This window comes from Alosa pseudoharengus, unplaced genomic scaffold (assembly GCF_046254945.1).
Source record: "Alosa pseudoharengus isolate Yale_2024_CS ecotype anadromous, Long Island Sound unplaced genomic scaffold, YU_APseudo_1.1 YU_APseudo_1.1_scf_2, whole genome shotgun sequence".
NCBI lineage: Eukaryota > Metazoa > Chordata > Actinopteri > Clupeiformes > Clupeidae > Alosa > Alosa pseudoharengus.
In genome coordinates this window covers 46,106,843-46,118,884 of record NW_027468663.1, presented here as the reverse complement: position 1 = coordinate 46,118,884, position 12,042 = coordinate 46,106,843, and the positions used below count along the sequence as shown (strand labels likewise).

Genomic DNA, 12,042 nt, shown 5'->3' with positions numbered 1-12,042 from the left:
CAGAGAAGTCTCTCCTCTTCCCTTTAGTGAGGCATTGAACAGTTCAATGGCCCTAGGAACAAATGACTTCCTCAGCCTTTCAGTTGTGCATGGCAGTGAGCAAAGTCTCCAGCTGACCAAGCTCTTTTGGTTTTTGATAGTGCTGTAGAGCGGATGACATTCATTGTCCAAGATGTTGATCAGTTTGTTTAGGGTCCTTTTGTCAGATATTGAAGAAAATAACAGATCTGGTTTAAATCGGTCGGATATGAACCCTCTTCACAGAGGGGTCTACCAGAGAATGTCTACTCTATCCATGCCCGGGTCAGGCTCTCTACAATTCCAATCTCGAAGACAATGTCACTGGTGTGTTCTGCCATACATTTTACTTCAGACGAATTCAGACGGTGACTGTAACGCAATCAGAGACTATTCTTTTCTTGATCTGTGTAAATTTAGAAGTCGGGAATGTGGTGGACACGGTGCACTAAACTTGTAACAACTGGTATCTATGGAGACGGAAACAAACATGACTTCCAACTTGCGAAAATGCAATCCAGTAACTGTGTTGGTTCTGTTTACCAGTTGGCATTGGCAGGTGACGTCCCGGGAATACAGTCCATTCTGGAAAATGAGAGTGCCACTAATGAAGAACGATCTAATTTGTTATGGGAAGAGGATGACATCGGAAGAAATGCCTTGTTTGCTGCGAGTATGCTGGGACGAAGCAATGTGGTTCGTGAACTTGCAAAACACGGTGCTGATGTGAATACCTGGACCGTCAGGGGTAGGCACTAAGCTTTTTACAGGCTAGACTGTCCGCTACCTCCCCCCCAGTATTGCAGTAGGACAAATAGGCTATCTTATCTATCTTACAGTTAACGTCACATAAAAACAAGAACACAGCTCATCACATCATCAAAAATTACTTAGGCCTTTCAAAGCCATGTTATATTCATGTTGCCTAGACTAGGCCTAGGCTATGGCTGTGTGGTTGCGTTGTTGCGTTGCGTTGTTGCTTCTAGAAAAACAAAACAATCATTAGGCCTATAGATTTTGAATTGATTCTATATGAGATTTATATTGATTTAATTTTGTTTACACTTCTAGGTTATTCTCCATTGCACTATTCTGCCCTTTGGGGTCAACTCGATTCTCTGAAAACTTTGGTGGAACTTGGTGCCGACATTCAAGCTATAAACTTTCGTAGGGAACGGGCAAAGGAGGTTGCATCTCGTTATTCAAAAATGGATTGTGCTGATTATCTTTCCTGGGCTGGTGAGGGGAGATAAAGTTTCAAACATCAGAGAACTGTTTTCAAGAGGTTCCAGGTTCCACAGGTCTAACATTTATTGCATCCTCCTCAGAGGCCAAACAGAGGTTGCAGTCATATATTACAATGGTTCGAGAAACCCTAGCAGATCCAGAGAGAATTCAAGGGAAACTGAGCAAGGAGGATAAGGTAACTCTACCACTACTGATAACTCTGACATTCTTCTCCTCCTTCTTGTTATTGTGGTTGCGTTGTTGCTTCTAGATGCTACATCATAGCCTACATCTTATATTCTTTTAGAATATCTGTAATAGCGCATGCACAGCAAAGTCAGATTGGATCCTGAATTCCAAAAACCCAACGACTCAAGACTTCTGTGAACAGAGAAAACATATTGAAGATGTCCTTTCTCCCATTTTGGCCAAGTTAACACCTCAAGGTAATATACAGTTTAATGATCACCCACACAGTTAAAGTGCTAAAGTAACCCCCACCCCAGGCTACAACAATGCTCCATTTTATATACTTTGCCAAATTGTGATACACTTGTCATTTTCTCTTTGTTTTTACAGCTGATGCAACTTCCAAAGTGAATAAGCAGTGATGGCTATTTGGATAATTAAAGGTTGATTTTCCCAAAATATTCTGCTTTAAACTTGAACCTTACATCCTCACAAAATAAAGAAATGTATTTCTAATTTTAACCAGTAGGTGTCTCAGTGGTGTTGTTTTTTTTTTTTTAAAGAAATGCCCAGTGAGCCTAATGGATTTCTTATACAGGCCTATTATTTTCATTCTTGATAAGCTTCTTTAAAATAGGGTAGGGTATAGATTAAATGTTGTAGGTTGTTTTCTGCTACATGGTTTGTGTTAGCTAAACCTATACCAGTGGAATTTCCTGAAATGCTGTCTCTATAGTTTGCACACAAAAAACAAGTTATATTCCATAATAAGTTGATGTCACCTATTATAATCACCCCTCTATGTCAGAGGAAAGACTCTGAAGGGCAATATATGGCCAGTGAAATTTACACAGTGCAGATATTTTTCTTATGCTAAAGTTAAATTCCTTTATTATTATATATATTATATATATATTATATATATATATATATATATATATATATATATTTCCATCAAGTTTCCATATTATGTATCCTAAATAGGCCTGCACAAAAAAAACTCCCTAGGTCTTAGCCACCAAATTGTGCGTTTTTGTGATGTAGATGATTGGAACACAAGCCTTTTTCTTTGGGTAAAATAAATAAAATACTATTATGAAAAGTATTCTCAGTTTTAAGCCAGAAAAAATGCCTGGGACTATTGAAAATAATGACCAACAATATTAACCTGGAAGTGGCCATGTGAATCGAACTACTCGGATATCCTCTGGTCTTCCCTGACTCCCTTGAATCGAGACTGGCAAAGGCATGTGATTGAGGTGGAAACTGGTCTGGATTTTTAAATGTGAAGGGACTGCTGTGCTGACCCCGTTGTCGGAGCTGGTAACACCAGTCGTTCAAGACACCGGGAGGTATTTGAAAATTCAACAATGGACTTATTACAGGAACTATAACAACAGTTTTCCGTCCAGGCAACTAGGCTGAAAACTTCTGTCATTGATTTGGATAGCTTTAGAGTGCAGACGACGTTCTGAGTCTATTGTGCAGTTGTCGCTAACGTTGGATTTCGCTAAGGCGGTGGAGTCATCGGCAATGTATTGGAGCCACTGCCCACAGCTAACATTAGCGTTAGTAACTGTTAGTTAGCAGCAAAACAGGACAGTGCTCAAATAACATTACCTCTTAATACGTCTTTATTCTGTTTAAATATGTTTATACATTCAGAACAGTAGCTTTAATGGTAAACGAAACGTTCTTTTCAATGCCTACCCAGTGGGAGAACATCTGGGTTGCAGTGAGGAATATGCAGTTACATTACCTTTACCTAGCCAACAAGTTATTTAGCGAACCATCTAACTAGGGAAGTTGTGGTTATTGTACAGTGTTGTCAATGTGACCATATACTGATTACTTTAGGTATCCAGTTCAATTCAAAGAATCTTTCGTCGGGAGTTTAACACGTGTGCAGCCTGGATAGAATTTTAGATTCTAGCAAGGGCTAAACAAAGAAGATGAGCCATACATTTATTGAAACAATTATGAATTTGGACAGTTATTAAGTTTTTTATAAAAAACAATTGAAACAGTGCTCTACATCTTCACAAGTGCAAAGAAGGTGTTTTCAATTGAACGAATATTTCTCGATTACTGACACCGTTGCAACACTACACTACGTTACAGCACTGCCAACAGAGGGTTTATTTTTCCTTCATTTTCTCACGGAAACGTCGTGGACTTTCTGGACATGGACTCACTATCAGTACCTGGGATTTACCGTGGAGGTATATGTATGGAGACTGATTCGACCGCTGGCGACGTGGACAGTATTCAGGGGGGAATGGTGTCTTTGGACCCTGTGCTTGACGGCATTTTGATGGATTCATTTTGCCAGCAACAAGGCTGGATGCGCGTATACGGTAAGCAGCATTTCATTGTTGTGTCCAGCTGCTGTTTTTCTGACTGGATGAATGAGTTTCGCAATGGGCGCTCAGGTTGAAAGGTCAGCGGCAATTCGCACCTAGCACATCCATCATAGCAAATGTAATGTAAATACAGCAACACTGTAAGATAAACGCACTGCAGCTACATTTGATGTTGCAGTCCATTATACCGCACATCCCTTTGCTGATTGTAGGGCTGTTTCGTAAAGAGATCATTGCCACGCCAGCATATGCCATCATTGGTAAATTATACCTTGGATCACTGAGTCCTTCCACAGGCTATAAGTGTAAGCTTTCTTGAGCTAACGGGGCTCTCTATCCACTCCCTTATTTCTAACAACACAACGGAAAGGATGTATTACGAAGTTTCTACATCATTGATTGCTGGCAGATACTTTTCACCGCTGTACACACTTTCCATGTCCGTCAACAGACTTGATACGTCAAGTGAAGCACTCTCCTTATTACATTACCGGTTAGTGATGTCCACTCAACATTCTTTCCCCATTTCTACATAGCTGCCATCCTGATCTCAGCAAAACTGAGGGTGCAACTTAAGAGACCAAAGTTACTCAGGCGCCGAACAATTCAGTTAGAATTGACTGACAATGCTGGTCAATAATGCCTCATGGAATAAAGCATACTATTTCATGTTGAGACTTCTTCACAGTGTATATTGGATGTTTGCACAAGATGAACAAACAGGTGGGAACCATTGACTGTAAGGTGTGAACAGGAGTAGCAGTTGTATTAGAAGCTATCATGTTGACTAATTGTGGTTCATTGTTGTAGGCCATGATGGATCAGTTCTAATTTATCATCTGATCATAAAACTATTACTTCATTCCGCCATTGTATTATGCTTAAGAAATAGCCTACATCAGTTCCTATAAATAGGCTTAAACAATAATAGCCCAAGTCATCGCATCACAAGATAACAAGTAATCAAGTTTTACTGTAAGTAGTAATCGGCATATCAGTAGTGCTGTATGACCGACTGGTTTAGATGTTGACAGAAGTGTCTGCAATTTGGATAATTACTCAAATGTTTGGAGAAAAATACTTTATGAATGTATGATCTACCTGTATGCACAGCACAATCAGTATGAAAAATGTCTTGTAATCTTTATATAGCCACTGCATATTGGTGAGTACTGTTATGCCGGAATACTTGGAGCGGAGCCTGGTTATAGTTTTGTTCTGTCTTGGTCAGAGTAGCTTCTCCACTCAGGGAATTTTCAGAGCACCGGGAATGTGAAGTTGCTTGGCATGGTTACCTGTCTCCTGTACTTTCCCCAATGTTTACAAATTTGAGTCTTGTTGCATTCTGAAGGTGGCAACAAGCTCTTACTGGCCTGCCTTTCAGGAGCGAGATGAGGATGAGCGAGGGATGAGTCATGCCTGATGGGACCTCTTTTCTTCCCCTCTCTCTCGCTCTCTGGCTCTCTGCACTGCATGGTCCAGCAGCATGCCAAAATCAGATACCATAGGGGCTCCCACACCATGAGTAAAGACTCTGTCATCATGCTGCGTTCCCTCAGCAGTGCTTAGGCCAAGGCGGGAGGAGAGCTCTGGACGGAGGTGAGGGGGCGTTCTCCTGGTCAAGCGCACAGCCCACACGTCTCACAGGGGCCTTTTGTCTCTTTCCGCGCATGACATCAGGTTCTTATGGGAGTTCCATCATGACTATTTCTAGTTATGACTTGGTCATTTCATGGGAAAGTGACCTGCAAGGGGGAGAGGTTGGAGACCCTGCCGTCTTTATTGGCCGCACGTTTTTGATTCGCTGTTTTGGTTCACATCCGTGTGTTTATTTGAACAAGAAGGGCGATGTTGATTGCCCAGCCAATGTTGTGTCACTGCCTAAAAGCAGAGAGTGACTATCCGGTCTGTCTGGGAGACTTAATGATGAAATGTGTGTGTGTGAGGGTTGAAATCCCTCCCCTCCCATTGGATCTGATGCCTGTCGTTATCACCGTAAGCAGCACAGGGCCAGAAACAGGTTGAGGGAGGAGGAGAGCGATTGTCTTTTGTGATGTATTTTTGGAGGTGGTTGTGTGGGTGTGTTCGGCTCTATTGTAAATCACTTAAGTCAGCTCCTTGGCATGCTGAATGGCACTGCTCTGTCTGCCTGGTTTTGGGTGTGGGCCGGTTTTGACAGCACGTCTCGGGGGTTTCGGTCAAAACACGAGCCCTCCCTCACATCCCTCCTCTGGCTCTGAGGGTGGATAACTGACTCAAGCTGCCAGCGCTCTGCTTCTGAGCTGTTTGCTTGTCTGTGGCATGTTGTTTCATGGTGGTGGTGGTGGCGGCGTTGCTCACAAGACGAGAGTGTTAGAGGTTTTGTAAGGCAGAGGTGGGGGGAGGAGGAGGCACTGCTGGGGGATAGCATAGCCATGGGGGGAGTGCTGGCTGGAGAGGCAGCCGTGAATGGCGGGATTGTGTCGGTAGACAGCTCTAGCCCTGTCTCAGGATGTGTGACCCACCCCCCCCCCCCTTCCACTCTCTACCGTCCCTCCCTCCCTCGTGCCTCCCCCTGTTCGCTGCATTGCCGGACGGCGGAACAGCCATTGTGATGTAAGCAGACCAAGCGGAGGATGACCTCAGTGGCCAGGATTCTGAATTCCAGAACAGCAGGCACCAGTCGGTTCGTCACTGCGTTCCAGGGCTAAAATAACTCTGTTCGGACGCTGGGCCTGCCGACCCTCCTGCACGCCATACTGCCGCCCAGCATAGCTATTCTTCACAGGGCTGACGTAAAAACAACAAAGCCCAAAGATCTGCCATTGGTCTTCACAGTTGCCGAATCTTTATGCCATTCCTTTTAAAGCCGTTTAAGAAGGATCAGTATTTTAGAAATAATAACAATTTATCATAATCCATGTCAACAATAGGCTAGACATGTCAAACAAAAATGTATTCAGTCCAGTTTCAGAAGGACCTATGCCAGCAAGGTCCTCATGCAGTGTCTCTATTAAGAGATGCTCCATAGAGAGGGCGTGACATTTGGGGTGGCAGAAGTTTCCCCTAGTGGCTTCAAAGACCGGTTGTCATGGATGCGCTTGAAAAGGCTCTCCAGGTCACCAGAGAAGCGCAGCTGAGGCCAGTTTTCACAGATTCACTTGGACTTCCAATTAGATTAGTTTGCAAACCTTTGTAGTCTAAAATCAATTATTGATTAATTTCAACAGGAATGACCTTAAAGTCCATGTCCATAACTGAAATTGCCTTTTTAATCCCCAGATTTGCAAAGCATTTATGACTCATATGGATTAGGATGTGTACCTATATTCTATGAGTGCCCCTGCCTGGTTAATGCGATTGGACCTTATGATGGAGTGCATTAGTCAGAGACAAGCTGTTGTGGCTAAGCTCATTAAACTTTATTTAGAAAAGGGAAGATGGAAAGGTTTTATTCTTGCGTGCTTCCCCTTTGTGCAGTCATTACCTTCTAAGGCTCTTGTAGAAAAACGCATGAGTTTTCCATTTGATGAAGGTATGACATCCAGTGCTTTGTAAACATTATAATGCCATTTGAAGTTAAGATGTGTTTACCCTCTCTGATTGTCTGTTTCATATGATTTTATGAATTTGTTTAAACACAATAGGAAAGTGCAGGCACTTTAAAGGGAAAATTATGAAATTATCTATCACTGTCAAAGAATCAGTTGTTTTTGACACTAAATATCACATTATTTTAGAGCTCCTGTGATTTTGGTTGATGATATTGTGGCCTACTTCCTGCACAAGCAAGTAGTTCCAAGGTGAAGACTTGAGCTCAGTAATCTGAGACAGTCTGAGTGAGGGAGTGAGAGCGAGTGAATGGAATCAATTAAACAGAAAGCCTCTGCAGTCACAAGCACTTCACATGCTCCACTTCCTGTTAGCTGGGTGCTCCCTTCTCACAGCCCAGGATCAAACTTATTTTGTCTTTTAAAATGCAGAGTGTGTGAAAGCAGGTACTTCGTCTTCAGTAAACACTGTTTTGTAAAAAACATCAGACATGTCGCAGAATCTTTTCAATTGTGCGTTGGTGCTGTCAGCCTGGTGACTCTGTCATTGTTGTAGTGTTCCCAGCAAACGAGAGCAGCTATCTGGGCACCACCACCTATCCCCCACCCTTTCCTGTTTTGAATGCCTGTTTTGGATGATGCATCTTCTTCCTGCGTTCTTCCCAGAGGGTTAATTGTTTTTAGAGTTGAATGAAGGTGTCACAGAATTACAAGCTCTGCAAGATGTTTGCTAGAATCAGAGGTAAAGCTGCTTTTAAAGCTTTAATCAAGCCCTGACTACCTTCAGAAGCAATGCCTCAGTCCTCCCTCGCACATACAGCATGTGGGTAAGATATGGCCACTGTGTATTTCCACTGTAAGCACTTTACAACCCCCGTGGTTCGTATGTGCCTCAAGCAAAGGCTCGCTTACAGGCAGACACAGATGCCTCGCCAGCTTCCCTTACCGCCTTACCGTGGGCAGATGCCTGTGGTTTCCAGTTGCATCCTATTGATTTGAATACATTAAGAGCAACAGCATACCTCTTCCGGCCCCCCTGGACTTCTAATGAATCTGCCCCCCCCCCCCCCCCCGAATGCCTCGGGGCAGCAGCTTCTGCACTGAACAGTGTCAGATTAATAGGTCTAATTGGCTCAGCCATGATGGTAGTGCCTCGGGTCAAACGACTGCCTCATGTCCAGTCGGGGGATTTGTGTATTGGTCTTAATGAATCTCAATGGTGCTGCTGGTGATTTGCATGAGTGCATTATTGCCTGCCGACCAGCTCTGTTCCAGAATCTTTGCTGCCGACCCTAGTGAGAGATGTGACGCAGAACGTCCCCTGATTGGCTAGTCAGTAGGCGATGCAATGTGTTGATTGGCTCTGCAGAAACTGTCAAGACAGTGCCAAAATTCACTGATTGGCTCTTCAGAAACGACGACAAAACACTGCCAAAATTCGTGTCTGTAAAAAAGTTTTGTAGCTTCATAGATCCAGTGGACAAATGTTTTTCACAAGTGCACAAAATATTTCTGCAGGTACGCATTTTTTTTGCACACAGACAAATTAATTCCACAGTTACAAAACGGTTCTTCACAAGTGCACAAAATATTTCTGCAGGTACGCATTTTTTTTGCACACAGTCAAATTAATTCCACAGTTACAAAACGGTTCTTCACAAGTGCACAAAATATTTCTGCAGGTACGCATTTTTTTTGCACACAGACAAATGAATTCCACAGTTACAAAATGGTTCTACACTTGTGCAAATCATATTGGGCACACAATCTTTATGTCGTTGTTCTGACTCCATATGATGGCTCCACTCTGGGATGTGATTTGCAGCTCAGTGTTGCGGCGTGGGTGTGGTGTTACCATGGAGGCTGGCGAACAGCTCGTTAGGCGGCTATAGAGGCTCACCTGCTGTAAGCCTGAAGCTCAACATATGGTGAAGCTGTGAAGAGACATGGAAAAGTGGATGGGTCCCTCACTCTCAGCCACTATCCACTCAATCTCTCTCTCTCTCTCTCTCTCTCTCTCTCTCTTTGTGCCTTTCTCTTTCTGTTCTTGCGCTGTCTCTCTCTCTCTCTCTATCTCTATCTCTCTCTGCGGTTTCAGAGAGATGAGGAGATGGAGAGGCAGGTGGAGGCAATGCGGGAATATGGAGGGATCCATAATAGGGTCCATAGATGAGCCTTTCAGCGCTTTTGTTTGAACAGTCCACACTGTTTTGATTCATAGCTCTGCTCATATTGTGTAGCATCAGTAAAAATCCCCCCCCCCCTCCCCTCTTAAATAATATAACACACAGGTCGTCTGTCTAGCGCTTACTGGGCGGACAGTAATTTTCCACCTGCCTGGTTTGATTCTCCATCACCACTCTGAACAAAGATGGCAGAATCAAAGGCAAGCGGGCGGAAGAGACACCCAGAGCCAGCCGACTGGGGTTTCACATTTCATCGACACATGTGACGCTGCAGACATTTAATCGCTTTAGACAGGAAGATGAGCTTCACTCTGGGTCAGAGGACCTGAGTGGCCCAATTGGGTGGACTTATTTTCATTTTTGTCAGTCCAACTCAGTGTTGTGATCAGGAGAACAAACAGCTGTCTGATGTGTGTGTGTGAGTCACTTTGACCGACTATATCTAAGAACATCCAAGGAAGCCGTTTTGTTCTGTCGTGGTTTGGGAATATGGGGCACTTTTTTTCAATTCGCTGGCGTTTCTGCTTTGCTGCCTGGACAGGGTTCAGCAAAAGGTCTTCATAGCTTCTCACGCAAGCACACACTCTCTCTCACTTTACCTTTCTTTGTCAAACATGCTTGCATAAGGACGCACACACACTCTCGCTCTCTCTCTTTCTCCCTTTCCACACAAATGTAACATCAAATACAGTGAGTCAGTTTTCCTGTCTAGTTATCGAGAAGGCATTGCAAGAATTTCAGGTGGAGATCCAAAGCACAACAAAAATCCCAACACTGCAAACTCAGTCAGGAAGACCGCATTTGGCCTGCCGTGTGTGTGTGTGTGTGTGTGTGTGTGTGTGTGTGTGTGTGTGTGTGTGTGTGTGTGTGTGTGTGTGTGTGTGTGTGTGTGTGTGTGTGTGTGTGTGTGTGTGTGTGTGTGTGTGTGTGTGTGTGTGTGTGTGTGTGTGTGTGTGTGTGTGTGTGTGTGTCATTGTCAGTGCCTGTGCATATCCTTTGGCAATGCGAGGGCCCTGAATAGTGGCTTTGGTACTGCACCTTTGGATTCCTCCAATGTGTTGCCAAGTAACCACAGGGTTACTATAACTACCATCTTCCCTTTCTCATTCTAGACCGGGTTTGTGTTTTGCAGGTTGGAGTTGGTCATGCAGGAGACGAGTGCTGTCCCTCCACCCTTTTATTGTTCTCCAGCATATGATAGGAAAGAAGACAAAAGGCTGTTGGATGCTGGCCATCTTGGTCTTAAATTTAGTAGCAAGGGCCCACCTCATCCTCCATGGAAGTCCTTTGCTGTTATTGTTGAGTTGTTTCTCACATAGTCCTGCACATAACTGTCACGCACCGTGAAACCAAGGAACTAATTCTCACTTTGAAGAATGATGCCAAGAGGCCGACTCTTAAGTGTGTGGAGATTGAGAGGTTGTTGAACCAAAGGTAATTTATGAGCTGATGTAATTATACTATAATTCACATGTAATGTGCCTTTGTATCTCTTCCCTGGCGATGGTGGTGTTTGTTCTGGCAGTATTGTTCGGACGCGGAATACTTGATAATCTTTTGAAATCAAGCATCATTCCGTAGAAATGCGCTTGGCGGCTGCCAAGAGAGATGAGTGCAAGGCAGAGGCTTATGGAAACCTACTGGAGGTGTGTGTGTGTGTGTGTGTGTGTGTGTGTGTGTGCTTACGAGCATGCTACAGTGCCAGCCCCGCTGCCTGAGGTGATTTGGCACCGCTGGAAAGCACCGCTTGATTAGTTGATTGAGGAGTGCTACATGGGGCTGGGCGGTGGGTTGCCTCGCAGGCCTTCGAGAACGTCACTGGACGAAGATTGTGGGAACGACTCGCGTCTTTACCAGCCCATAAACCATGCAGCCTCCCTCCACAGAGCAGCCTGGTGGAGCCAGCAGCATGAATGATAACATCTAAGTGATGTATTAGGGCCTCGGCCTTTGAATGCCAAATTATTTATTGATATGGCGCCTCGATATTCGAGCGCTTATGTGTTTCTGAGCCGCACTGACGCTCTTGCTATGACGGCTCGGCTGTTTAATTTTTTACTGCTCATTTGACCTTGCAGTTATGTGGTGCACGCTCGAGCTATAAAACAAGACTTTATCATTAAATGTGGTGTGTATGTGTGTGTGTGTATGTATGTGAGTGTGTGGGTGGGTGGGTGGACATGTGTGTGTGTGTGGGTGGGTGGCTGGGTGGACGTGTGTGTGGGTGTGGGTGGGTGGACGTGTGTGTGTGCACATGTGTGCTACCCAATGACGTCATTCGGTTGGTGGCCAGTGATTGTGCGCAAGACCTCCCACATCCACCCTCTTCCTCGTTGTGCCTGACCTTCGTCAGCTCCACAGGCACCATGTCCTTTTCCCTGAAGGCAGCGAGGCATTTTTGTTTGTGTGTTGGTGTTTATTTACCTAGGCAGAAGGGATGGCTCATCATGGAGTGGAGCCAAGGTGTTTCAGCTCCTTGGTCTTTCTTGCCTACCTATCTCCTCTGTGCTGCAGATTCTAACCAGTCAT

At 44.3% G+C, this 12,042-nt stretch overlaps 2 protein-coding genes across 2 annotated transcripts in view; both read left to right on the top strand.

The window, feature by feature from the left end:
* Positions 1-528: 528 nt before the first annotated feature.
* ankrd45 (ankyrin repeat domain 45) lies at positions 529-1,856 on the top strand. The gene is made up of 5 exons (XM_076293300.1): positions 529-766; positions 1,090-1,257; positions 1,347-1,441; positions 1,553-1,691; positions 1,825-1,856. The coding sequence occupies exons 1-5, from the start codon at positions 529-531 to the stop codon at positions 1,854-1,856; spliced, it is 672 nt and encodes a 223-aa protein (XP_076149415.1).
* An 869-nt stretch (positions 1,857-2,725) lies between these two features.
* The window catches only part of rasal2 (RAS protein activator like 2), a 57,075-nt gene continuing 47,758 nt past the window's right edge, over positions 2,726-12,042 (top strand). The window contains exon 1 of the mRNA XM_076295222.1: positions 2,726-3,791. Within this exon, the coding sequence (XP_076151337.1) occupies positions 3,620-3,791 (172 nt within the window). The 5' untranslated portion in view covers positions 2,726-3,619. The remainder of the gene's footprint in view (positions 3,792-12,042) is intronic.

Coding starts and splice junctions, on each gene's coding strand:
- ankrd45 (XM_076293300.1), top strand. CDS start 529: ATGCAATCCAGTAACTGTGTTGGTTCTGTTTACCAGTTGGCATTGGCA. Junction 1,258..1,346: donor TGATTATCTTTCCTGGGCTG/GTGAGGGGAGAT, acceptor CATCCTCCTCAG/AGGCCAAACAGAGGTTGCAG. Junction 1,442..1,552: donor AACTGAGCAAGGAGGATAAG/GTAACTCTACCA, acceptor ATATTCTTTTAG/AATATCTGTAATAGCGCATG.